Source organism: Furipterus horrens, unplaced genomic scaffold (assembly GCF_987537825.1).
Source record: "Furipterus horrens unplaced genomic scaffold, mFurHor1.1.pri manual_scaffold_2, whole genome shotgun sequence".
NCBI lineage: Eukaryota > Metazoa > Chordata > Mammalia > Chiroptera > Furipteridae > Furipterus > Furipterus horrens.
Window position 1 is genome coordinate 64,160,377 of NW_028327172.1, and position 25,609 is coordinate 64,185,985.

The 25,609-nt window shown below is 36.4% G+C and overlaps 1 protein-coding gene across 8 annotated transcripts in view; it reads right to left on the reverse strand.

The window, feature by feature from the left end:
• Positions 1–1,299: 1,299 nt before the first annotated feature.
• The window catches only part of YAP1 (Yes1 associated transcriptional regulator), a 122,906-nt gene continuing 98,596 nt past the window's right edge, over positions 1,300–25,609 (reverse strand). For 2 of the 8 annotated variants that reach the window (XM_090265821.1, XM_090265820.1), the window contains exons 5-9: positions 21,257–21,438; positions 18,968–19,015; positions 7,577–7,707; positions 3,921–4,033; positions 1,300–2,390 (exon numbers count right to left, since the gene is read on the reverse strand). In XM_090265821.1, the coding sequence (XP_090121947.1) occupies positions 2,152–2,390; positions 3,921–4,033; positions 7,577–7,707; positions 18,968–19,015; positions 21,257–21,438 (713 nt within the window). In that variant the 3' untranslated portion in view covers positions 1,300–2,151. Of the gene's footprint in view, positions 2,391–3,920; positions 4,034–7,576; positions 7,708–18,967; positions 19,016–21,244; positions 21,439–25,609 lie in introns of all 8 variants that reach the window. The other 6 variants (XM_090265819.1, XM_090265818.1, XM_090265825.1 and 3 more) reach the window with 3 other exon arrangements.

The following is a 25,609-nucleotide window of genomic DNA, read 5'->3' on the forward strand; positions in this document are numbered from 1 at the left end:
ATTATTGCTCTTAAAAAAAAAAAAAAAAAATCAATGGATCTGCACAGTGGCCATTTTCCCCCAGACTTGATTCAAGATTTAATCTTTCTGCTGTATTCTTAATAAAAACCTTAAGAGTCAATTATTATGAATGATTGACCTATGAATCATTATATACAACAGTGATTGGTTTCTTTTTTTGAGCTCTGAAAATACTCAATATACAACTTCTTACTTTGAACTTTTTGCACTCTTCTAAATTGAAGGGTCAAAATACTTAATTTTTTAATTAGAAAAAAAGAATCTACCTTCCCAAGCTGAGGCTTTTCATAGCAGTTATAGCCAGGAAGAGATTTTATGCTTGTTATAAACCCTTGAAAATAAGGGCTTACTCTAGAAACACTGAAAGACCCTTAATCACAGAGGTGCTAGCTGGTGCCACTATAATTCACAACTATTACTTCATAGCTTATACTGAAGAGTTGATTCATGCTCTTTTTTTTTTTTCCTTTAAAAAATAGTCTTTGGAAACCATTATTAGTCCTGTAGACACATACTCTAGTTATATCTCTTTCTGTAAAAATAAAAGTATAATCATGATTATTTCTATTTCTTTGCTAAATTCAACTACCAATATACATTTATTAATCTGATCACTTTTCCAGCTAATGCATGACCTTACAGTATTATACTGTCCAGGGTCAATTCTCAGTATACAGAAGTAGGAGCAAGTATTCTAAGAATAGTCTTGTAGGCAATATTTCAATGTAGTCTTTAATGTGTTCATTACAAATGACAACTAAAATACTAGAATTTACTTCCAAAACTAAGGTGAAGGTAAAACTTCCAAAGCTAAAGGAAGGTGAATGACCACATAAAGCTTACTTCTATCATGTACTTTATAAACCTATTCAGTGATTTCCCATCAGTACTTAAAATTAGCCCAAGGGAGTAACAAGGGGAAAATAAAGCCATTTCTTGTTTGCTTCTTCCAAATTCATAAGCTAATATTCACTGTGTGCCCAGAGGGCAGATATTACTCCTCTAGGCACTATCTGCAACAGCTCTTTCTAGAACACTAAACTACCTTCAACATCTGTAGACTGCCCCAACCAGATTTAAACTACCCGTGAAACAGAAACTATTAGTCATGTATTCTAAATGCATACATTCAAAGCTACCATTTTAAAATAAATTGGAAAATAGGGGAGCCTAAAAAAAATACATTCTGCTATCACACTATCATATAAACATTATAAGTGTGTAGGGGTATATATATAGAGAGAACAGATACTCAAGATTTAAATAAGGTAAAAAAAAAAAAAAAAAGAAAATGTAGATTTTATCAAAGAAACTACAATAACTGTCCCAGCTACAACGATAGACAGGTTCACTAATATGGTAATTTGCCTTGGTTCCAGGAAAAAAAAACACCACCACAAAAAACCCCAACCAACCAAGCAAAACAATTCCACAATAAAGCCCACCAAAACCTATACTAGAGTATGTGGCAATAATTAATATATTTCTATGGAAATTGTTTCATGCCTTATTAGATCCTAAAATAAAATCAAGGTCACTATGTGACTAATGATATAGCACTAGGAATTTAAAAAAACACTGACAATAAAACAGTCTTCAGCCTTGGTTTCAGCTATCTCTCCAAATCAGCGTTAAGTACTTAGTATCAGACACAACATTTTTGGCTTGTCAGACCAGTAAGTCATGTTTTTCACTGGCCAAAGGCAGCTTAAGAAATAATTGCTTAAACAAACTAAATGCTGTGACATAAAGCATTTGACTTGCAAGTCTATTTGTTAAAATGACTGGTGAACATCTAACTGGGCAAAAGGAATGGCATCCATTATCCAAACAGGCTCACTTCCCCCAGCCCCCAAAATAAACAGTAGTTATAATAGCAAAAGAAACAAAAAGATTTTTTTTTCTTTTTTTGATTCTTTAGGGCCAACTATGAAAGAGGTCAGCAATATATTAACAGCAGCAATGGACAAGGAAGAACAAAATAGTGGATGAAAGAATCTTGCTGGACGTTTGTTCATCTTTCTCTGTATCAGCCAGAAGATCACAACTGGCTTATTTAAAAATTTCTGGTATGTGTGTCTTAACTCCTTAGATCCTTCACAGATTTAGAATTCAGTCTACCTGAGGGCTCTATAACCATGTAAGAAAACTTTCTTTATCTAGCTTGGTGGCAGCCAAAACAGACTCCATGTCATTAAGGATGTCAGAACTCAAAGCTTCCTGAAGACTTGGCATCAACTCCTCTCCTTCTATGTTCATTCCGTCTCCCTCCAGTGTTCCAAGGTCCACATTTGTCCCGGGAATGGCTTCAAGGTAGTCTGGAAAACGATTCTGCTGTGAGGGTAGGGTGCTTTGGTTGATAGTATCACCTAGTTGGAACAGAGAGACAGAGAGGGAGAGAGAGAATAAGGTTCTTTTGAAAAGCTAACATCAGAGTTGTACCACATGAGAGCACAGAGAAATGCATAAAGCATTCCTGACTGACCTGAAATGATGCCCGGTTTATTTCAGACCAAACAACTCATAAATAACAACACCAAGATTACTTCTGCTTCAACATACATCTATATACTTAACCAACAACTTGATTGCTTATTACTATGTACCAAACGTTAAAGGGAGAGGGAGGTCATAAAAAAGTAAAAAAACCCTGAAAAATTATATACAGCAAGAGAGAAGGAACAAGCACATTACGCAAAAGCATCACTAGTTGATCCTCTTCTAAATATGAACCACCCAAATAAGGTAAAATATGAAAATGAATGGTATAGTCCCACCTTTCCCCTAAGTACACTTTGGAGAGCACTACAATAAAATAAAAAGACTGGATTAAAACTCTATTCCACTCTTAGAGATTCACATTTCATAATAGCAAAACAAGCCTTCCAGAAGCTCTTCAATAAATAAATCTTCCAAGCTTTGCTTTGAGGTTTTTCAAATTTACCTGGCCCTAAAACCCTTTTTTCCTTTGGGTGGGATGGGGGTGGGGGGCACATAACAACATTAACATTCCTTAGAGCTTCAAGGAACATGCTTTCAGAAGAACGAATATAAACCATTAAAGTGCTGTAGGGGTTTGGGGAAAAGGCAAATGGGGGACAAGGGTAAGGAAATATGTTTGAATGAGATAGGTTGAAGTGACTTCTAAGGATGATTTAAGATTTAGATAAGCAGAGACAAAGGGGGATACTAGGAAGCATCAAAGACAAGAGCTGGATGAGCACAGGCACAAAAGACTTGCCAAACACTTCCAGAAGTTGTCAGCTAAAGAACCAGCTAACTGGAGAACTGTTTCATTTCCCTGCCAGTTCATGCCCTGGGACAGTGCCAAGTCCAGGGCAATCAGTGGTTGCCAGGTAAGCCACCGGAGAAATGATTCCTTAATGACCCTGTGAGGCAGGTATTTCTTAGCCCCTGGCAAGACCCCTGTAACTATTCTAACAATAAAGTAGGTGAGCCCCACCACCAAGCCTTTTCCACTTGGGCTCCTGAGACCTGTAACACCTAAGTTGGGCCGAAAATCCTCACAGAAAAGAGGGAGGCAGACACCGAATCACATATAGAAATCACTCCAAAGTTAAGAATATAAATCTGTATTAATAGAGAATTCTAATAGGGTCCTCAATTGTCCTGCCCACTTAGTATTTTAAATGCTAAAATAAGTCATGTCACCAGTTTTGTTCAAGTAGAGCTAAGATTCCATGACATTTAAAAACGGAAGAAAGACTTGAATTACAAACTGCCATATAGAAGCAAAGAAGACACAATATGAATCAAAGTTTATGGTATTTGAATGGCTTTCTTCTAATAGTCTGCTCACAGTGGTTTATTAGACCCGGTGATAAAATGATGGTATCTGCCAGAAAGTCAGACTCCTCAGAGGAATAAAGAATACAAACCTGTATCCATTTCATCAACACTGTTCAGGAAGTCGTCTGGGGTTCTAGGGACACTGTAGCTGCTCATGCTTAGTCCACTGTCTGTACTCTCATCTCGGGAGTGATAGGTGCCACTACAACGAGAGTTAGAGACCAATACAAAATTTTAAAAAATGATTTCAAGGTAAAAATAAATACCTGCTGAATACTAACATGATTCTCAAAGAGGGTCAGTGAAAATTCCTGCCCTGCAACGTCTGCAACAAGCACCCTCCTTCCGGGCCCATGCACAGACAGCCCTTGGTCTATGTAGTGAGATAGACAGGGTAATCCGAATCGAAGCTGGCAGTTCTAAGGGGCCATGATCTCTCCGAGATTTATGGACCTGATGGTTATAAGGAGTGAAAAAGATACTCAGTTTTCCTGGCTGACAGAAAATTTTCTGCGTAGGTCTTCTCTCTGTAATGCCATTTTGAATCTGGGGGTCCACACAGCTCACGTGTTTCGAAGTCTCAACTCCTCGAGTGGTGGTAGCACAGGTGGAGGTCAAAATATAAACTCTAGGTGGGCAGTGAGACATGCCTGCACTAGACTCACATTAAATTCCTAGCTCTTATGCAGAGAGCTTAAGCCAAGAAAAAAGGTAATGCAAAATAAAGAACCAGAATGCCTTTTTGGGCTAGGCCAGAACAGATAAGCCCCTGCCGATAAGATAAGAACTCACATAGCTTGATCTTCTTGCTTCTGTTTAGGAGAAAAAAACCCAAATACCTCAGCATAAGATAGGAGTCCTTTGAGTTCCAACTGAAGAAAAGATTAATTAAAAAGCAAACAAAAACAAAAAAACAAAAAAACTACAAGGCACACACCTGGAGAAAAACAGAAAAACATGCCATGACAGATTTTTACTTTAGGCTAAATGAAGTTTCCCAGATTTACATACAAGGATGGTAAATATATTGAAGACATTACTTTCATAATCAGAACACTTTCCTAGGCTAATAGCACTGTAGATAGCAGCTGGTATTGACGGTAAAATTTTGGGTTCTACTGCCCTAGCCACTGTGGCTCCGTGGATTGGGAGCTGGCCTGCCAACCAAAGGGTCACTGGTTTGATTTCCGGTCAGGGCACAGGCCTAGGTTTAGGGCTGGGTCCCTGGCTGGGGCCGGGTAAGAGGAAGCCACACATTGATGCTTCTCTTCCTCTCTTTCTCCCTTCCTCACCCTCACTTTAAAAATAAATAAATAATTTTTTTTAAAACTGGGGTTCTACTAATTATAGAAAATTTTATGGCAAAGTATGAAATAAAGGCAATTGTTCAAAGCTCTGTGACCATGATGTGAACTTTAACTTACCTCACTGCTTGGACATTTAAGCAGCTATTTAGCTTGCATAAAAGTTAAAAAACTAAGCTTTAAAAGGAAGCTTTTAACAGTTGCTTTAGGTTGAAAGCTCGTCTCTGCCAAACTCCTTCCCTAAACTACTAACACTGCGTTTGCTTTATCCATGTCCCCTCTCACTCCGTATACTGTAGCCACTGGCTTACTCTAAAGCCTCTGCCAGACTCTTTCAGAATAGCTGATTTACACAGTTGTGTGGGGTTCTTACCAAGCCACAGGGGAAGCACATGAGCATTCCTGAGGACAGAGTTCACAGAGCAATTACCCTGACAAGGACCTGCTCCCTGCAGAACCCCACTGCTTGCAGCCCCCACTCAACCAACAAACATGCACTAGCACCTGCTACTACAGTACATGATAGGCATGAGACCGGGTTCAGAGGGTTCAGAGGTTAAAAACCACCACCACCACCTACAACAGATCCTTTCTGAGAGGCTCAGAACCTTAGGAATGGAGATGAACAAAAACATTCAATACATTATGAATCATGTAAAGGGCCATGTGAGCACAGTGCTTTTAGAACAAAGAAGAGAGAGCTCAAAAAGTACAGTAGGAAGGTTTTGTGGAGGGCGACGTCAAAGATGGCCTTGAAGGCTCTCAGGGTAAAAGGGAGATAAGGGATCTTGCACCACTACTAAGAGTCAACTCCATAGCAAGTTAGGGAAACAAGTGTTTAGAGCTTAAGAGATCTGTATGAATCAAGTAACAGGCAATGAGGAAATCACCAAGTTTTTGAAAAAGAAATGTTATAGCCAGAAGTGTGTTTTAGAAACTGGGGGAAATAGAGAGAGTGGACATAGCATTCTGCCCTTACACTAATAACACTGATGATTTACCAGAAATTACAATTTCAAACTGCAGCCCCGCTTTCATCAAAGGTCTTAAGAAAGAATCTTCACAAATGACTATCAGAAGGACACACATTCTATCCATTTTTCTAAATAGCCTAATTTTATACCTGGATTAATATAGGCCTTCAATAGATGAGAACTGGAATTATATTGATATGCAATTCCCCTTGTGGAGAAGAAGTTCTGTGGCTATGACCTTTCCTAATTAACTTCAGTTTAAGTTCAGAACTGTAATGTTGTATAAATACACTCAATTGTTGGCAGAACTTGAAACTGTATGTGTTAGAAGAGTAAATTTTGTTTTTCTTAAGATCATGAAGTTTTCAACTCAACTGGTGAAAACTAAACGAGTAGCATAACAGCTTTCCTAAACCTTTAAACACTGTAAAAACTGCAGTTTAAAACTTGTTAAAAAAAAATCAAAGCAAAAAGACCAGAAAGTATTTATTCTTTACTTTTAAAAATTTAAACTCCAGGGTAGGTAGGATGACGACCATGTCCAGCTTGAAGCAGCTAGAGGAGCTCGAGACCTTCGCCCATTGTCCTTTATAAGATTGTAAAGGGTCTTAAGTCTGAGAGGGAGGGATTGTTATTTTTTATTGTTAAATTATTTATTTATTTATTTAAAAAAAGAAGAAAGGGTGAAGTGGGAGAGCTTGTATGTACGATCCATGGGCATGAACTTGGTGGGGGACTGCTGGGGCTGGGGAGGTGCTGGGTGGACGGGAGCAAAGGGGAAAAAAATGGACTATTGTAACAATATAATCAATAAAATATACTTAAAAAAAATTTAAACTCCAAAATATTTTATAACCTAGAAGAACGAATTGTAGTCCAATCTTAATTATAAATGGCTTTCTAGGCAAAGAATATGACCTGTTTCAGTGGTAACTCACTAACCTGCATCCTTCAGCAATGCTTCAAATGTTGTTGCCTTTAATAACAATGCATTTCTTGAAAAAGGCACAACTTGCCATTTTATCTCCTTGAACTATATAGCCTTATAGTGCTGCTGGAGTGGAAAGCTCAGATTGAACACCTATGTAGAAAATTCCTTCTAATCATCCTTACAATGTAGTCCTAAGTCGGTTTAAGATGCAGTTCATTTGTTTTCATAGAAAGGCATTCATGTGTTTCCTCACAATTCTGTAATTTTAAGTAACTGTTAGTCAACAGTATAGGCAGAAGCAAGCATGTGACTTTGAATTAAGTATCCCCTCTACAAGTCTGAACAGTTCACTTGGTCTCACAGAAACTGACTTTTAGTCCTCATTTTATTGTACTTGCCATTTATGGAAAGATTGCTTTACAACTATGATTTCTGGCCCACCCAGATGTTCAAAGAGCTTATTACAAGTACTAAGGAGAATAATCTCAAAACCAGGATCTTTTTTAGATAACTGGTCAGTGACAACTCTCACCAACCTGTTCAGGAAGGGATCTGAGCTATTGGTCGTCATTGTTCTCAATTCCTGAGACATCCCAGGAGAAGATACTGGATTTTGAGTCCCACCATCCTGCTCCAGTGTTGGTAACTGGCTCCGGAGAGCTAATTCCTAGAAAAAACAAACACAAACAGAATCAGTCTACTGATTAACACATTTATTGTTAGGTTTAAAGATATAAAATGCACATTAGGGTAACCATGTGTATATAAAGTTGAAGTAGTAATATCTATTTCAAAGTGAGTAAGTTCCCAGTCAGAAAGACCAGGTTCTCCTATTTCAGGTGATTGAAAATTAAATCCTATAAATTGAAAGTTTATCTAGTCTTATTAACCCCCAAACTTTATTACCTAATTTCATTTTGTTATTTTCCTTACTTTGGTAGATACTCACAAATCCTCCCTTTTGGGTAGAATGGCAAATCTGGTCTTTTAAAAGGCAACTCCTCTTAAAGTTTACTTTTACTCACCAACCCTCATTATGGTTTTGTGTGTTCAGCACCAATAATAAAAAATAAAGCAGAAGAACATTCGATGATTTACTATAAGACAACCCTCCACCCCACCGTATTGTTTTACGCTTTGCTATCAAGTGTCTCATTTTGATTTCAGGTTTTCCTGTCTTGAGCACCAAACAATTTTTCAGCAGGACTCTTACTTGGAAACTTGAGTAAAGGCTATGGGCTGATGGTTCCGGAAGGCCTGCCTCAACAGGCCTCCAAACATCCCAGGCCTCAGCCTTACATTTGCCCTAGACCCCGAGGCTAGTTACCTCACTGTGGCCAGCCCCTTAACACCTTCATTTCTATTCTGTCCTTTTCCTCACTCTTTCATCAGTTCACCATTCCCCTTCCTGAATTTCCACTGTGTCTCCCCAGCTCTTACAAACATCATCTCTGCTAGGGCACCAGCTTTCTCCTCCTCTAACTTTTTTGGTTTGACTTGAGATAAGGCTTTTTGTCACAAAGGACACTGCAGTTTTTTTGGGCCACATGGTTACCATCTCCAGTCCTCCCACTCCCACAGTCACCACTGGGGCCAGAGGCAGAGGAGACATTCTGAGCTCTGCACCACCACTTCTAAACTGTGAAGTCTTCCTCATGCAAACACCACTTTTAAAAATCTGGGCTTATGCCTTCTGGATATATAGCATCCCTCAAAATGGGGTTTCTTAACCAGAGGATCATGACAGAATGAAGAGGGCCCATGAACTTGGATGGAGGAAAGAAAAATCACACCTTTAATTTCACTAACTTCTAAGTGAAATTTAGCATTTTCTTGAATTACAAATATAAGCAAAAGACAGTAGTATTTAGTATATCATTGACTTTTCATCAATAGACAGCATTTTCATATTACATTGCAGTTGTGTCAAATATCTTAAAATACCATTTATACTCATGACTGCTTCAATGTTCTAGTAGTTGTAAGACATAATGCTCTATCTTCTTATTTACACATTAGTCAGGTGATTCACTCAACATCACAGCTCCCTGACCTTCTGGATTTCAATGACCGTCTTCTACACCCACCTCAATCATCCCCTTGCACAGTCAGGACCTTGCTGTTTAAAACCAAACCTACCCCTAAATCCCTTAACATGCTTGTTTCACTTCACTACATCCATCACCCTGGAATTATCAACATCCATGCACAAAACCTATACAATAATCTAGCATTGAAATTTCTGGATCTCTAAATTGCATTGATATTGACTACTTCACCATTATTCAATTAACTCTTCTCTCTCAGTCACACCCTGGAACTGGCTTAGAAATTTCTCCTCGAGAAATCTTACATGCACTCATCATACTTTCTGGGACCATAATTTTTCTTTTTACTTAGTTTCTTGCACAATGTGATTCCTACTTTTCTAAATCTATAATCTCAGGACTCCCGTTCCTTCTCTCTCCTACTATTGTAGTCTGTTTGCTTCCTTTTGTTTTGTTTGTTTTGAATTGAGATATAATTGACATATAAATATAACATGATATTAGGTTCAGGTGCACAACATGATTCAATATTTGCTTACACTGTGAAATGATCACCATAGTAAGTCTAGTTACCAGTCACTCCCTTACATAGTTACAAATATTTGCTTTTTCTTGTAATGAGGACTTTTAAGATTTACTCTTAGCAACTTTCAGATATGTAATACAGAATTATTAACTAGTCACCAAGCTGTACACTATATCCTCATGACTTATTTATAACTGGGATTGTGTACCTTTTGACTCCGCTCACCCTTTCAAACACTTAATTCACCCTTCATCACCTCCCCTCTGGCAACCACCAATCTGTTCTCTATCTATAAGCTTGGGTGTTTTTGCTTGTTTGTTGGTTTTTTTAATTCCACTTACAAGTGGGAATAAACAGTACTTGGCTTTCTCTGACTTATTTCACTTAACGTGATGCCCTCAAGGTCCATCCATGTTGTTGTAAATGGCAAGATTCATTCTTTTTTATAAATATAGTATTCCATTGTGCTTATATACCATACCTTCTTTATTCATGGATGGACACTTAGGGTTGTTTCCATATCCTGGTTATTGTGAATAATGCTGCAATGAACATGGGAGTGCAGATATCTTTTTAAATTAGTGTTTTCTTTTTCATTATTTTAAATTTTTTAATCATTCATTGAATTTATTGAGGTAACATTGGCTAATGAAATTATATAGGTTTCAGGTATAAAATTATTAGTGCCTTCATTTTCTTTGGATTAAATACCTAGAAACAGAATTGCTGGATCATATGGTAGTTCTATTTTTAATTTTTTGAGAAACCTCTATACTGTTTTCCCTTGTGGCTACAGCAATTTACAGTCCCACCAACTGTGTACAAGGGTTCCTTTTTCTCCGTATCCTTGCCAACACTTGTTATTTTTGATAACAGCCATTCTGACAGGTGTGAGATGACACCTCATGGTACTTTTGACTTGCATTTCCCTGATGATTAGTGATGTTGAGCATCTTTTCATGCGTCTGTTTGGCCATCTGTTGGGTTTGTCCCCACAAGGCTAATCAGCTGAAATACGCAAGCACCTTCAACATTCCTCATATACACATAATTTTATCTCGATATAGCAAATTTCAAATATGCTTGCTTAATTTCTATACTGAGACTGCTAAGAAATGCTTGAGAAAAATCATACAATCATCCAACCTGTTTTTATAAATTAAGTCTTTGGCCGTGGCTTGGCCTTTTGTACCACCCATTGATTTTTTTTATTCTTGGTCAGTTTTTCTTACATTCCCATGGTCACTACTCCAAATTACGCACACTCTCTCAAGTCCCTATTCAGTCAGTCCATTTTCATCTCTCTCTCATTTAAATAAGAACACTGAGGCCATAAAGCACAATTTTCTGGCTCCTCCTATTCCCCACAAAGCTATCTTCACTCATATTCATCTTTTTCAGTCTCAGGAAATGGGGTTTTCCCCTTCTTCCTGTTAAAGGCCAACCTACTCTCCCAGTAGCTTCTGGAAATCCATTTTATTTCTTTTCTCTGTATCCTGTATCTTTGATCCCTCCCCTTCTCTTGCAAAGTGACAAGTGACTTTAAAACAATGACAGTACACTCCACACAGGTCTGTATTAAGACAGTCTGCCTCCTGGTACCAGGTCTTTCCATATGCTCTTCCTGACTAGAATACTTTTCTTCCTTCTTTATTATTTAAGACCTTCTCTAGGTAACTCTCCACGATGATCCCATTTCCAGATGTTTTCTTTAATACCCTGAGCATATATATGTAACACGATCTTAGTACCTATCACACAATATTCTAATTGTTTCTTTATTCTCTGTCCCTTAAGGGCACATTGAATGAATGAATGAATGGACCGTTTTGGAGCGTAAACCAATAATTTCTAATATTTTCAAGAATTTATGTTGCTATTGAAATATGAGAATATAAACAGAAATAACTTTTAGAATGAATAAAATTCTGGATGAGGCTGATAGCGAGGGTTCTGAGAGAAAACTGAGGGCTTTCAAACATGAAAGTGATTTGTGAATATCTTGAAATGAGCTTCATTTGCTTTCTGTCAAAGAAGGCATGTTCATGTTTGTGTACCTATTTTGAATTCCTTGTAGCACAAAGCAAGTATACGCCATAACACTAACCAGTAAATCATTACTGAAATAACTGAATAAATTGGCTGTCATTTTCATTTTACAACTTTTTATTTTACCCTTTTTTGATAAAGTTTTCACTTTTTCATGATTGTTTTATAAAGTTAAAACTAATTGCCATGTGCAGGTTCTACACGTTTTTGCTTCGAATTTTGTCACTTTGTTCAAAGTTGTCAAAGTTTTACTTTTTGTTGTCTTTAACAACTAAATTTCTACTATTAGCAGAACCAACTTATCCACGTTTATAAAGAAAGGGAATTTAGAGATGAAAATAAGAAGGGAAATCATTACAAGTTGCCTAAGTAAATATCCACTCCCTGAATGGCTATGGAACACACTTTTCATCAAATCCACAGTTGAGCCATGCATGACTAAAAGTAGCTAACCTAAAAATTCATCTATACTGAACTTGAAAAAAATGCCACTTTATTTACTGGTGGTAGTAGGAGGGTGTTAGCATTATCAATCATATAGGAAAGAATCTGTCATGAAAACAAACATAATGTGACAAGGCCAATGATAAAAATTATCATATACAGATTATAGAAACCATATTCAAAGTATGGATGTTCAACTCACTTTTGATACTTCCAGTTATAGCAAAAATAGTGTTGATTACGTGCCCTTAGTAATTTTTGAACAGCCTGATGTATAACTGATGTATAATAACTTTCATGCATATTATCCAAAAATGAATACATTCTTGTCTAGCTCAGTATTTGCTAAAGACAAACTAACTTTATATAATTAAAATTGACTTGGTAACCCCCACCTCAAGTCATTAATTCCTAGGTTAGTATTTTTACCTGCTGTGAATATGATTTATTTTACTGGGTTTAATAAAGATGAAAAGTTTCTGTTGCTATTTTAAAGAAATTTTCAAAACTGGGAAAGGGAACTTCTTATTTAGGTAAGAAAACAAGCCAAACTTATCCCTCTTCTTAGCCCTATGTCTTCGGAATTCAACTGAGTATAAAAACAGTTAACTTCTATTTCCCACATAAACATACCCACACCCATACAGAGGTTGTTTTAAAGGCAGACTTTAGAAGTGAAATGGAAATTTGGGGAAGTGTCCTACCACTGCTTTACCTACTCAGATACTGAAGGAGGCTGAACACGGAATCAGAGCTAACCGAAAGAGTTCTTCTATAAGCTGTCCGCTTCCACCGAGGAGTAGTTAAATCGTGGATTTTCTTGGGAGTAAGTTTTATTGGTAACCAAGGATTATAAATATGAATTTTGAAAGACATATAAAAGATATATAAAATTCAGAATTTTAGAAATAAAATATTGAAAATTCGTTTCAGAGTTCTAAAGATATTTTGCTCGTGACTCTAGAAAAAGATAACTTTTAATATGAATAAGTATGAAATGAAGTTATGTAATCTGAATTTTTTGATAAAAATGTATTTCATATGAACTTTCTAAATTACATTGCATTAAAATGGCTATATATACTTATATACATGTAAAATAACCCCATTTTATTGCAATAAATTAATTTTATCAAAACACATTTTGGATGAAAATGAGCATTATTTTATAATTGGATAAATCTGGCCTGTTTAAAAATAAGCCTTGGGACATAACTGGATTGTCTACAAAAACTGATTTCAGTTGAAACATGTCAGTCATGTTGAAAGTTATGTCTACCTCTAAAAAGTTTTTATATCCTGAACAAATGCCTAAAACTAGAATACTGAGCTAAAAATATGTTTGTTAAGCTTTTCTTTTCCCCAAGGTAGTTATGAAAAAAAAAAAAAGAGTTTGACAGACTTTCAAAAACGGAGAAGCAAGTTGATAGGAAATTTGGCCAAAATTTAATCATGCTTCTGTATTTCAAAGGTCAAAAAAAATTTTTTTTTGGAGTAGTATTTGACTTTTTCTAAGTGAAGCAAGTATTTTTAGCTTACTTTCTTCTGTAATAATACAAAAATGTGGTGGCTTTTCCCACTGAGCTTGTAAATCTTAGCTAATCTGGGACGCACTGAGTCAGAGCTATCTGCACTATAAGTAAAACCAATGGTCCCAGCTTGGTCTGGAGGAAACTTTCCAGGACGGTTTGTAAAGGAAAGCACAAGTTTTCCGGCTTTATGGACTCAGGATCTAGCCATAAGCCACTGACCTTTTTCATACTGCCCTCCTTTCATTTAAATAGCAATATGATTTCCCATAGGGTAAAAAGACACTTAAAGATAATATGACTGCTGGTTAAAGTATTTTGGCCCCATATAAAATGGATGTCTGGGTTCATATCATTTAGATAATGAGAAAGGCAATAGTAGTAGTTAGTAGTCTAAGAACATTTAGAAAATTTCTAGGTTATTAAGTTCTTGTATCCCAGAGAATTGAAAGCATATATCTATACAAAGTCACATCATTCAGCAACAACTCAAATGTCCATCAATAGGTGAATGGATAGTTATTGCAGTATACTCCTATAATAGAATGCTAGCTAAGCAGTAAAAAGGAATGAACTACAGATGCAACATGAATAAATTTCAAAATAATAACGCTGGTGAAAAAGTTATGATTCTATTTACAGAAAACCTAAAAAATACATGTCAACTTTAATTTCTTTTTTTTTAATGCCAATACTTTTATTTACTTATTATTTTTTAAAAATCTTATTTTATTTTTAGAGATGGGAAAGGAGGGAGAGAAGCAGAAATATGCATGAAAGAAATCAATTGCTTGCCTCTCACATGCCCCCAACTGGCATGTGCCCTGACTGGGACTTGAACCAGATACCTTTTAGTTCATTTTGGTTTGCAGGCCAGAGCTCAATCCACTGAGCTACACCAGCCAGGGCTAATTAATTTTCTAAAGCAATTTTGTCTTTAGCAAATACTAAGCTATGTAAGAGTATGTCCATTTTTTAATAATACATGGCACATAAGTGAAGCCTACTCCCTCCCCATAATCAAAAGGAAGGTTAGTTCAGTAAATTAGAAGTCCAAATTTAGAAATGAAGAATAACTCTAAAAACATACATTTTACACATAGTTTGTCATGATGATAGCAGTTTATGGCAAAAACAGGGGGGGAAAAGCCATTTCTTCCAACTATTTAAGATAGGCCCTGCCTTATCCCATTTTCCAACACAGTTTTAAACAGTCACAGATATTTCATTATGCCTACAGTTGAGCCAATGTTTAGAATACTTTTTGTTTTTTAATGTTTGTGCCATTTACCAAACTATCTTCAACTTCAGAAACATTTTTGACTAAAAAGATGTGTATAGATGAATTTGGGGATAGTTATAATAACTGTATGATAACCCTAAACTCAGAAAAGTAATATACAGAATAATTTGCAGTTTGGTGTGCCCAGCATTATCTTGAGTCACACTCTTTCTGACAGACCTCTGGAGTTAAGTCTTTTGTAATTTGTATTACTTAGTAAAGAAATAGAAGTCATTATAGCATTCTTCAGATTATGGTGACAAAAACAAACAAACAAACAAAGAACCTATTAAGTGCATGCAGGGTGTAAGGCTAAATCTCCTACCACCCATAAAAGATTTCCAACATGCTCATTAAAAGTAAAATATAAAAGTCACAGGAAAACACCTAAATGAATCTATGGTTTATATTCAGTATTAGGACTTCAAAAAGAAGACAGATAATCTTAGGAGAAGCATTAACTGGATTCTGAAACTGTTTTTCCAGCACCTGCTAACAAGAAAGAAATTCAGGGGAAAAAAAAGATGGATGGTAATCTTTTTCACAGGGCTGACATGTTATTATTTTGCTCCATTTGACTAAAATTATGGATATCTGAACCTTTTTACCATTGTGGGCTAATGGTGTAGCACAGTATCTTCAACAGTAATATTGTGGGTTTTATCACTCTTTAAACCAGTGACTGACCTAACATATATTTATTACTACTCATAAGGAGTGGCAACTATACAATATTCATTATTTTAAAAAGTTATGGCTGTAATTTCAATGAAAGATTATAGCAATTATTTGCTTATTAAAAAGTATCTATACACAACAGTCTTACATCTATTTTCTGGGAAGTTTCAAGAATTCTGATGAGGCCACGTAAGGATGAGTTTTGACCTAGGTCTTATAAGGGAAACAGAGAACCTTAACTGGTAAAAGGCAGAAGAAAAGCTCCTGAGCAGAATCGCAGCAACATTACAGAAGAGAGAACTTAGCAGAAAAAAAGAGTAAACTGGATGAACCAGCCTACCGACCACAGACCATGAAACAGGTTGCAGAGTGTAGACTAATATCATAGGTATTAGGAAACCACAGGTATTAAGAACTGCATTCTTAAAGCAGAAGAGAAGGTAAAAACATTCATACTCAGAGCTGACTATCTGTTCTTAAAGTGTCTGTTTCAAAAGACCTTGAAACAGAAGCTGGGATACATTCTCCACCCTCTCTCTCAAAAGGTCTCCAATTTACAAAGGCGCAATTGATGTACTAGACAAAGATATTAACTAGAAAATTACCCATTCCATGCTCAATCTCACAGAGCAATGATGATATTTATAGTTTCAAAGTTTGTCCTGAGAATAGAAATTGCTTTTGAAACATGAAATAGTGAATAATCAAAATGAAATTAAAAAGTGAAAGCTCTATGAGGTCAAGTTCCTCAAGTTCTCTGAACAAACTCTAACAAATTAAAGTGACAATTTTCATCTTTAACTAAGAAGACATACTACTGCCTTTGAAGCTGCCTTAATTTTTCATTATTTCAAGAAAGTTAAAAATGCAACTGAAACACAAAAACATAAAAATTAAAAAAAAATTGTGCGGTGTATGGAGAAGGTGCCATGATTGATTGAATGTGTTAAAAGAGGTTTGTGAAGTTTCTTGGTACTATCGACATTTTGGCCAAATAAGTTTGCTGTGGGGCTGTCTTAAACATTGGAATGTAATGTTTAGCGGCACCCCTGGCCTCTACCCACTAGAAGTCAACAGCAGGAGATAGCCTACATACTAAAAAAATCCAAATCAATAGTTATTGGTGAAAGTGAAAAACGAGTCTTTTATTTTACAGAAAACACATAATGGACTTTTTGGCCAACCCAATATTTCAAGACATTCTTTGAAATGAGTAATATATAAACATTTTTAAAGGTGGTACCTTCTCACATCCCAAAGCATACGAGGTACAGAATTATAAAATAATGACACCAATTTCACATTGCTTGTTAATTCATCTGCACTAATTTCTATTAGAAAAGTAAAAAATAAACTTTGAACAACAATGCCTGGCACGCATACTGAATGGATCCATCCCCATTTCTCTATTATTCCTCAATGGTACTACATTTTCTTCCTGAGAATGCAATGCTCTTCCTGACTTTCTTGATTTTCCTGGTAACCTTATCTTCACTTAAAATATGACCTTTCTTTGTGCACTCTTTCCTGACATCTATCTTAAGGTCATCTAGAAAATACGTAGAATAAGAAAAACACAAATGCTTGCTTGATACAAACCTACCAGATTCCATGTATGTGAGCTACTCCAAATTCAACCCTCTACTGGCATTTCAAACATTTATTGACATTTTTACAATTGTGCCAGTGACAACTAAAACTTATGTAACAAATCAATATTTTATTTTCCAACAAATACAAAATTTATTTCAAAAAACTATCTTTTTTTAGGTTGCTTGCTCTTACACACTAAGAAATCGACTTTGTATTTTTTAATACATATAAATTAAATAAAATTTTTATTACTTGTAAGACTTATCTTTCTTAAAGTTTTAGTAGCAAAAAAAGGAACTAGGACCTGGCTGGGTAGCTCAGTTCGTTAGAGCTTTGTCCCAATACACCATGGCTGCGGGCACATGCAAGTATCAACCAGTGAATGCATAAATAAGTGGAACAACAAATTGATATCTCTCTTTCTCTAATCAATAACATTTAAAAAATACCTGTCATTTAAAAAAGTAACTAAGAACTGATGAGAATTTTAACAAGAGCAACTATTTACACTTATACTCAAGTATAAAATAAAAACTTAGAAATACTTAATATATTTATCAGATTTAAGGTTTAGAATCTCAGACTGGGGAAAAAAGAAGCAATTTCAAAATATTTTTGGCACGAACCCAAATTTGGTGTTAATTTCTGTTCCTACGTTACTAGTTTCCACTTCATTTAACACAAATAAAAGCCTTCTTTCAGGAACACTTCAGAGAAAAAGCATTGAAAAAAATCTCTTCACTGTATAAAGATCCAATGCTATGATGCTCTTCCCAGACAAATATGGTATTAGTGTCCCTCATTCCAAGAATGCCTATGTTCTCTACTTTAGCAAAGATGACTTCCATGAGTTATTCCCGTACTTGATCTCTTGATTAAAAGAGGTATTAATGGGATAAAGAACAGAGTTTTTCCTCTCACAAAGTTAACTGGTCTCTGAGTCAGATATCTGACTTTATCAGCACAGTACTCAAATGGACAAGTTAACAGTACCCAAAATAAGTGAAATTCTGTCAACTCTCACTTCTACAGCTGATTCTAGCACAAAGTGCTTACTTTGCCTAGTGCAGAAGAGCAATATATTGTATTTATGGTTGCTTCTGCCCACCTGAGGAAAGTGCATTGATCTTTGGTTTCAAGAATGAGTTTCTTCCCACAAGTCAGATAAGTGCCTGTATTAGAGGGAAAAATGGCCACAACCTTCCCCTCTAAATAAGATAGCTTCACAACCACTGCTACCTGGGGTTCATCAGGGAGAAATATGTTGATAAAAGCCAACAAAGAAACCCAACACTACCCAGGCAGATCCTTCTCTCATAGTAATTTTGATATTCTTCCTTTGGAATGTCCACTAGAATAACTTTTTCCTTTTCTAACAGTACCATTATGACTCTTAATAAAATTTTCTATAGTTGCCTACCCAAGTAACTAATTCATGTTGTTACTATTAAAATTATTAACTTAATACTACTTTAAGCTATACAATATAAAAATTAGACTTCAGGGCTGACAGAATGTACAACGGAGACATAATACATTTCAAATGTGGAATAAAAAAAGACCTCCATGGAATCATAACAAATACTAGCAGGTCTATGGGAGGAACAGGAAGGGAGCAGATAGTGTAAACTTTCTGGGAAGAGCAATGTTTAACTTAAGTATCTTGGTTGAAAGATGGTTCAACTGTCTTCAGTGAGGACAGGCCTCAGGAGCACAAGTTTCTCTCTATCCTAATATCTTTTTCTTTTTTAATGCTAAAACATCAGATAAGAGCCTACCTGACATTTTGGAGAATTTGCTGTGCTGGGATTGATATTCCGCATTGCCTAAGAGTAAAAAATAAGATGGATAAAAATTACTTCAAGCCACATGGTTTGGCTATGTAGGCTAACTTACAAATTGTATCCAGACATATCACCATAGCACAGAATTCCCAAGCTAGCCCAAGCAGCAGCAGACTGACGCAGACAGGAGCCAACGGAGTCACCACAAAACAAACTGAAACTTCTGAAATGCTGAACAGCATTGAGGATAGGACAGCAAGATTTAGGTGTCAGGACTCAAATAAAATTTGATATTGGCCAGGTAGGTTCTTTGCTTCTGAGTATTAGATGAAGCAGGAAAAAAAATAATTTGACGTTTTAGTGATAAGAGAAGCTGTCGATGGAAGAAGTTCACAAAAGACTTAAGATAAATTGAATTTATGCTGAGCGCTAAAACACAAAAACAGAAAAAAATCCTAAAAAATATAGACTATTAGTATAAGAGCAGAGCAGGTCTGTCATTCAATGTAAGAAAAAAAGACAACACAGTTTGTAGTAAAGAAGAAGGAGTTTCAGACATTACCTTTAAAGGAAGTGAAGCTATTCTGTCAAGGACCCATCACCCAGAGTAAGAGTGAAAATGAGACTCAGAAAGATTCTTTGGAAGGAAGAGTTTTATAAGTAGCAGCATTTTGCCCATCAAAACACCAAAAAAACACCAAAAAACAAACCAGGCTGATCTATAGCATACAACAAAATGACAAATGGCCCTTTCTAGACTTTACATATAAAAATTATAAAAAGCAAGACTTTGACATTAGTAATTAAATCATTTTTCTTAATAAGATTTCTTGGTATTCATAGTCTTCAATTCATATCTGAAACTAATACTTATATTTACTTAGACTATCAGTAGCAACAAAGTGAAAAGCAAGCAATGAAAACAGGCTGTGTAAAACATATTCTTAAATTGCTTTATTTCTTCTAATAGCTACATAATTATATTCTTGATGATGCTTCCTTGCTCTAATCATCAAGTTGTATTTAAATGAGAAATCTTTCCTTTATAGTAACTTGTTAGAAAGTCAGAGACATATGCTTCCGGTCCCCACCCTCTTAATGGCAGATGAAGAATTATTTAAAGGCCACTTCCTGACGTCATACTGAGACTAAATCTCTTGCTCCTATCAGGGCCACCTTTGGTGCCAACCACACTTACTACACTGAGAGATTGCTGAAAGCACAGTTTAAGGGTGAGGCTGAGTTTTCATGGCTTAGTTTAATTCCTCAGGTACCAGTTTCTTAAATCCCAAGTCACAGTTCAATGACTGTATCAAGTTCATGTATTTCCATTAACACTCCAATGACACTTTTAAAATACAGCTGTCATTAAAAAAAAAAAAAAAAAAAGGTACCATGTTTCAATGCCTACTTCCTGGTAACAGAAATGTGGAGTATTACAGTTTTTTAATGTCTATACTTAGTATGCTATGATTCAGGTGTGTGTGGGGGCAGGGAGGATGGCTACATGTATTTAATGTTTGTAAACAGATAGCGTCTCTGAAAAAAAACATCACTACCCCATTATCTAAACCTAGACTTTACCACTCTCAATCAAGATAAAAGTAAAAACTGATTTTTAGATGAGGGATTATCCATTCTTATGGAACATAAAGACCAACAGTACTTTCTGAAAGAAAACTGATGTAAAAATCATAAACGGTTTCAAGATCTCTCCTGTCCTATTCTTCCCAACATTAAAAAAAAAAATCCATATGCAGGTAATTTTAAGGCACTTTGGGACCTTCCAAACTTAGGATAAGTTGTGTTATGCTTTAAATAAAACACCACAGACTCGGCAATAATGAAAGATATTTGTCATATGAGAAATATCATATTGGTGTATTCCTCCAGATAAATAATTAATTTAAAGTAAAAGATGTTTTTCCCCAAGTGATGTCCTGGAGTTTCCTCCTTAGTGAAATCTTCAGAAGTACAGTAATCTAAATCCCATGTACATTTGAGGAAGCACACTTGCTTCCTGCAATTTTTTGCTTGGCTGCAATGACAACGCCAAAACACCTCTTTGGGATACAGATGTGCATGTTACAGCCCATGTGATCAAAAGCCAGTCAAGAAATTAAACTAAGACAAGGATAGAGCTGGCTAGTGTTTCTGTGTCACTCTAGTTTTAGAGAAACAACATTCCTCTAACTAATAAATGCTAAAATGAAACATACCCAACTTCATGTAGGAAAAGAGACCCCGAAAAGTGGAAGTCTGGTTTCTAACCTGTGGCCTCACCTGCCGAAGCAGTTCTTGCTGCTTCAGTCGCAGTCTCTCTTTCTCCATCTGCAGCTGCTGCAGCCGCATCTGTTGCTGCTGGCTGGAGTTGCCACCACCCATGACTCCTCCCTGAGGGCTCTGGGGAGCCAGGGGTGGTGGCTGCTTCACTGGAGCACTTTGACTGATTCTCTGGTTCATGGCTGAAATGAAACAAAAGATCTGTCCTAAAAAACTAGCAAAGGAAAGGATATTTAGTTATTCAAAGCAATTGGGGATATTCAACTTAGTCTTCTGTAGTAAGACTGGAAATAACCTAAAAATCCATCAATAATACAATGGTTGCATTAATTTATTACTATTGTTATTGTCATCGTTGTTACAAGCTGCAAGGCAGACACAAAGAGGAGAAACAAGAGGTAGCTCTAACATGCAATGAATGACACGGAACAGTCTAAGACTTATTAAGTGAAAAGCTAAGTGCAGAGCAGAGTATAAAAAGGAGGGTGGAGGGAGATCTACATTACAGGCATGTCCAAAGAATATGAACCGAAGAACAGTCAAGAAGCAATAACATGTTATATGTTGGCTCCAGAGCTGGGAAACTGAGTGCCTAAAGGAATGAGTTGAAGAGAGCCATTTTTTAAAAGTTTGAATGGTGTGAATACATTTACAAAATAGAAATATATACTTAATTAAAAATACATCTCCCAAAGCAAATGAGACAAAACATTCTGAGCAGTAAAGCCCATCAAAATGATCAATCCTTAATATATCCTAAAATATATACACACCTCTAATAAAGCAAGTAGATTAAAATGACCTGATGCACACTAATAAAATAAGCCCACAAACATGTGGATGACAGAGATCTGTCTCATTCAACATGATACCCTCATACAGCTCAGGTAGTCCCTATTTTTCTGGCTGAACCTAAATTACAGCATTTGACAATTAGAAATGGACTGGATTCTTATACTAGTGAATTTCTGTCACTGATACAACACTGATCAAACTGTGGATTGTGGTGACCTCAATGAGCAGATGGAAGCTTATTTATATGAAAATGATATACGTATCACCTTTTCAGACATTCAATTTTTTAAGGTCAAATGTTGGGTCATTATTTCTCCTAAGTGTTTAATGCATACTGACCAAAGAAAACTTCAGGCCCAAACAACTTCATAAACATTTAAGGAAGGAATAATACCAATCTTAAACAACCTTTCCCAGAGAACAGCAAAAAAGGAATACTCCATAACACTTTTATGAGGCTAGCATGATCCTGGTACCTTAACAAGGACATTAGAAGAAAGGGAAATCAAACCAATCCCTTTCATGAACCTTGTTACCAAAATCTGAAATAACATACACTACAGCTCTTGTGACTTACTGGCCTTGCAGCCACAGTGAACTCCTTGTGGTGATATTTCATGTGTCCTCTTCCGTTCCACAGAAAATGCGTGGTAAATGCTCTATGTAAAACCCTCATTGAGAATATGCTTTTATTGATTTTAGAGAGGGAAGAAAGGGAGGGAAGGGTAGAGTGGGGAATGCAAGGGAAGGGGAGAGGGAGGGAGGGAGAGAGAGAGGGAGGGAGGGAAAGAAAGGGAGGGAGGGAGAGAGAGAGAGAGAGAGATTGAGATTGGCTGCTTTCCGTACATGTTCTTACTGTGCATTGAACCCATAACCTTTTGGTGCCTGGTATGATGCTCCAACAGTGCCTTTCTGGTTTACTTGACCAACCTCTCCAGCCTTTCCCAGAGTCCATTATGAAATTAAGAATTATCTTACCTCTCAGGGCACTACCTCCAGAGTTTTCCATTTTGCTTACTGACATTTCTCACCTGACCATAATTTTTTACAAATTTGTATACTCTCTTAGACTGAAGCACTACAGGAGTGGGGAAAATATTCTAATCACATATATATCCTCAGTACCTAGCACAGGGTCTGACACAAAATCTGTGCTGAAAAACCACTAAAACATTCCTAAGTTGAGTACTCACTGAGGCAGAAATTTAACCATTTCAGATATGACAATACAGACATCCCAATTTTCCTTTAGACTGCCCAACTCTCGAGTCTAGCGTGACATCAATAGGAACAAGGATGCCAGAAGAAAAATTACAGACCAACCTCTCTCAGATGCCTTAATTCAATTCAACCTACTGAGTTTCCATAATTTTGATTTTGGGGGTCATTTTTTTGTCCTTAAGATACTTCATTAGGTGTATACAGTCATCACTGTGGTTAAAAGTTACCTGAAATAACTCCTTTCTGCACGATTCAGCCACCAGTTCGACATACTATTTACTTTTTAATTTTAGAGACTTTACTTCCTACCCTTACCCTGGCTGGTTTGGCTCAGTGGATTGAGCGTCGGCCTGCGAGCTAAGTGTTGCTGGTTCGATCTTCCAGTCAGGGCACATCAGAGAAGGAAAACTCTGACTCCAAAAAACCTCCGCTGCCTTGCGGCATACCTCTTCAGGGGAAAGGCTAAGGGAGTAAACCCCGACAGAAAATCCAGAGCCGGAGTCCCTAAGGCGGTTTGACGTTGTAGTCAACACCGGCAACTCCTGCGGCGCACCTGAAGCCAAGCTGTATTGACTCCGTCTTTCCCTTGGATCCTTCAGCTGCGAAGAGAGGGGGGGTCTGCTGCATGGGCAACAGCAGACCCTCCATATCACCCTGCCCAGGCTCTGTAGCTTCAGCTTCACTGAAGAGGACACTCCAGCGTCATCGCAAGATGTCGATTCAACACGGGAGGAGACAGATACCGTGTCACTCCCGAGTCGGACTGCACAGCCATTCTCGGCGGTGCAGATAGACTCTTAAGAAGCTACACCATCGTCTCTCGAGACGGACGGCTGCCGACGACTTCCTACCCTCAAGAGGTAACTGTTACCATTTTGTTTATTCTCTTTTTAAAAACTTAAGCAAACACACAGAGAATTCTTAAACAGTATTCTATGAATACTTTACCTTTTTCTATTTAATAATGTATCTGTGAGATTACTCCAAAGCTGTATACAGAGGTTTTCCTTCATTTTCTTTTTAAAATAGCTGATTAGTAAAGTATTCCATTTAACCGATTTTCCATTAGGTTTTTACTATTACTAAAGAGTACCAAATAGAAGTAGTTCACAGATACATAATTTTGTATTTTTGCTACTGTATCTTCGGGATAGTCTTAGATTGGAGAGATTACCAAGGTAATAATTAAAAACATAAGTAAACATTGCCAACTCTCCGCCTCCTTCCCACTTATATAGGGGTTTTACTGTGTTGTATCCCTACCAGTAATATACAAAGAGTGTCTATTCATCACAGCCGTGCCAAACTTGGGTTTTTGCCATCCTGAACGATGAGAAATAGTTTCGCAGTGTGATTTTATTTTGCTATGTCTTACTGGGTTGGCCAAAAAGTCCATTTAGTTTTTTTTCTGTAAAATAAAAGACACATTTTTCATTTTCACCAATAACTATTGATTTGGGTATTTTGAGTATGTCGGCTATTTCCCATATGGTAATTGCTCTCAATTAATGTTTCAATTTGAGCACTATTGACTTCAACTCATCTACCCAACCAGGAGCATAGTCCAGCAGGAAATCTCCAGCATAAAACTACAAAAACCACTTTTGACGTTTGATCTGTCACAGTACCTTCTGCATCTACTGCACAAATCTTTTCTTGCGTTTCAGTTGCATTTTTACCTTTCTTGAAAAAATAAAGCATAATATGCCAAAAATGTTGTTTATTTTCTTCCATCTTCAATATTAAAATGGCTGCACAAAAAGTCACCAATTTTGGTAAGTTTTTTCAAAACATGTATGCTGATATGACAGCTGTCACAATACAATCTAACAAAATTGTTTTGAATGAAGTTAAAGACATATAAGCACTTACTAGAGCCATCTTATGGAAGAAACCAAACCAACTTTTTGGCCAACCTAATATTACAAGTTTGGTCAATTTCCACATTTTAAAGGGCTATTTGCACTTTTTATGTGAAGTGTGTTTATTTTTTACTATAGGGTTACTGATCTATTCCTATTTAGAAAATTTTTATATACTAAGGATTAAAAAAACCTTTGTCATATATAAGTTAAAAATATTTTCGCTCAGCTTGTCTTTTTAGTTTATTTTTTCCACATTTTTTGAGATTTGAGCTATAGTTTCCCCCATTCCCAGGTGACAAATGAATTAATCAATTTTTAAATTCAAAATTATATGGTTCCACTTTATACACTGTATATGTACTTACTTGGACATTCAATCCATTTGGAATTTACACCAATATATGGCATGAATGGATCTAATTTTACCTTCATGACTATCCATTAGTCCTGACACCACTCATGTAAACTGTAT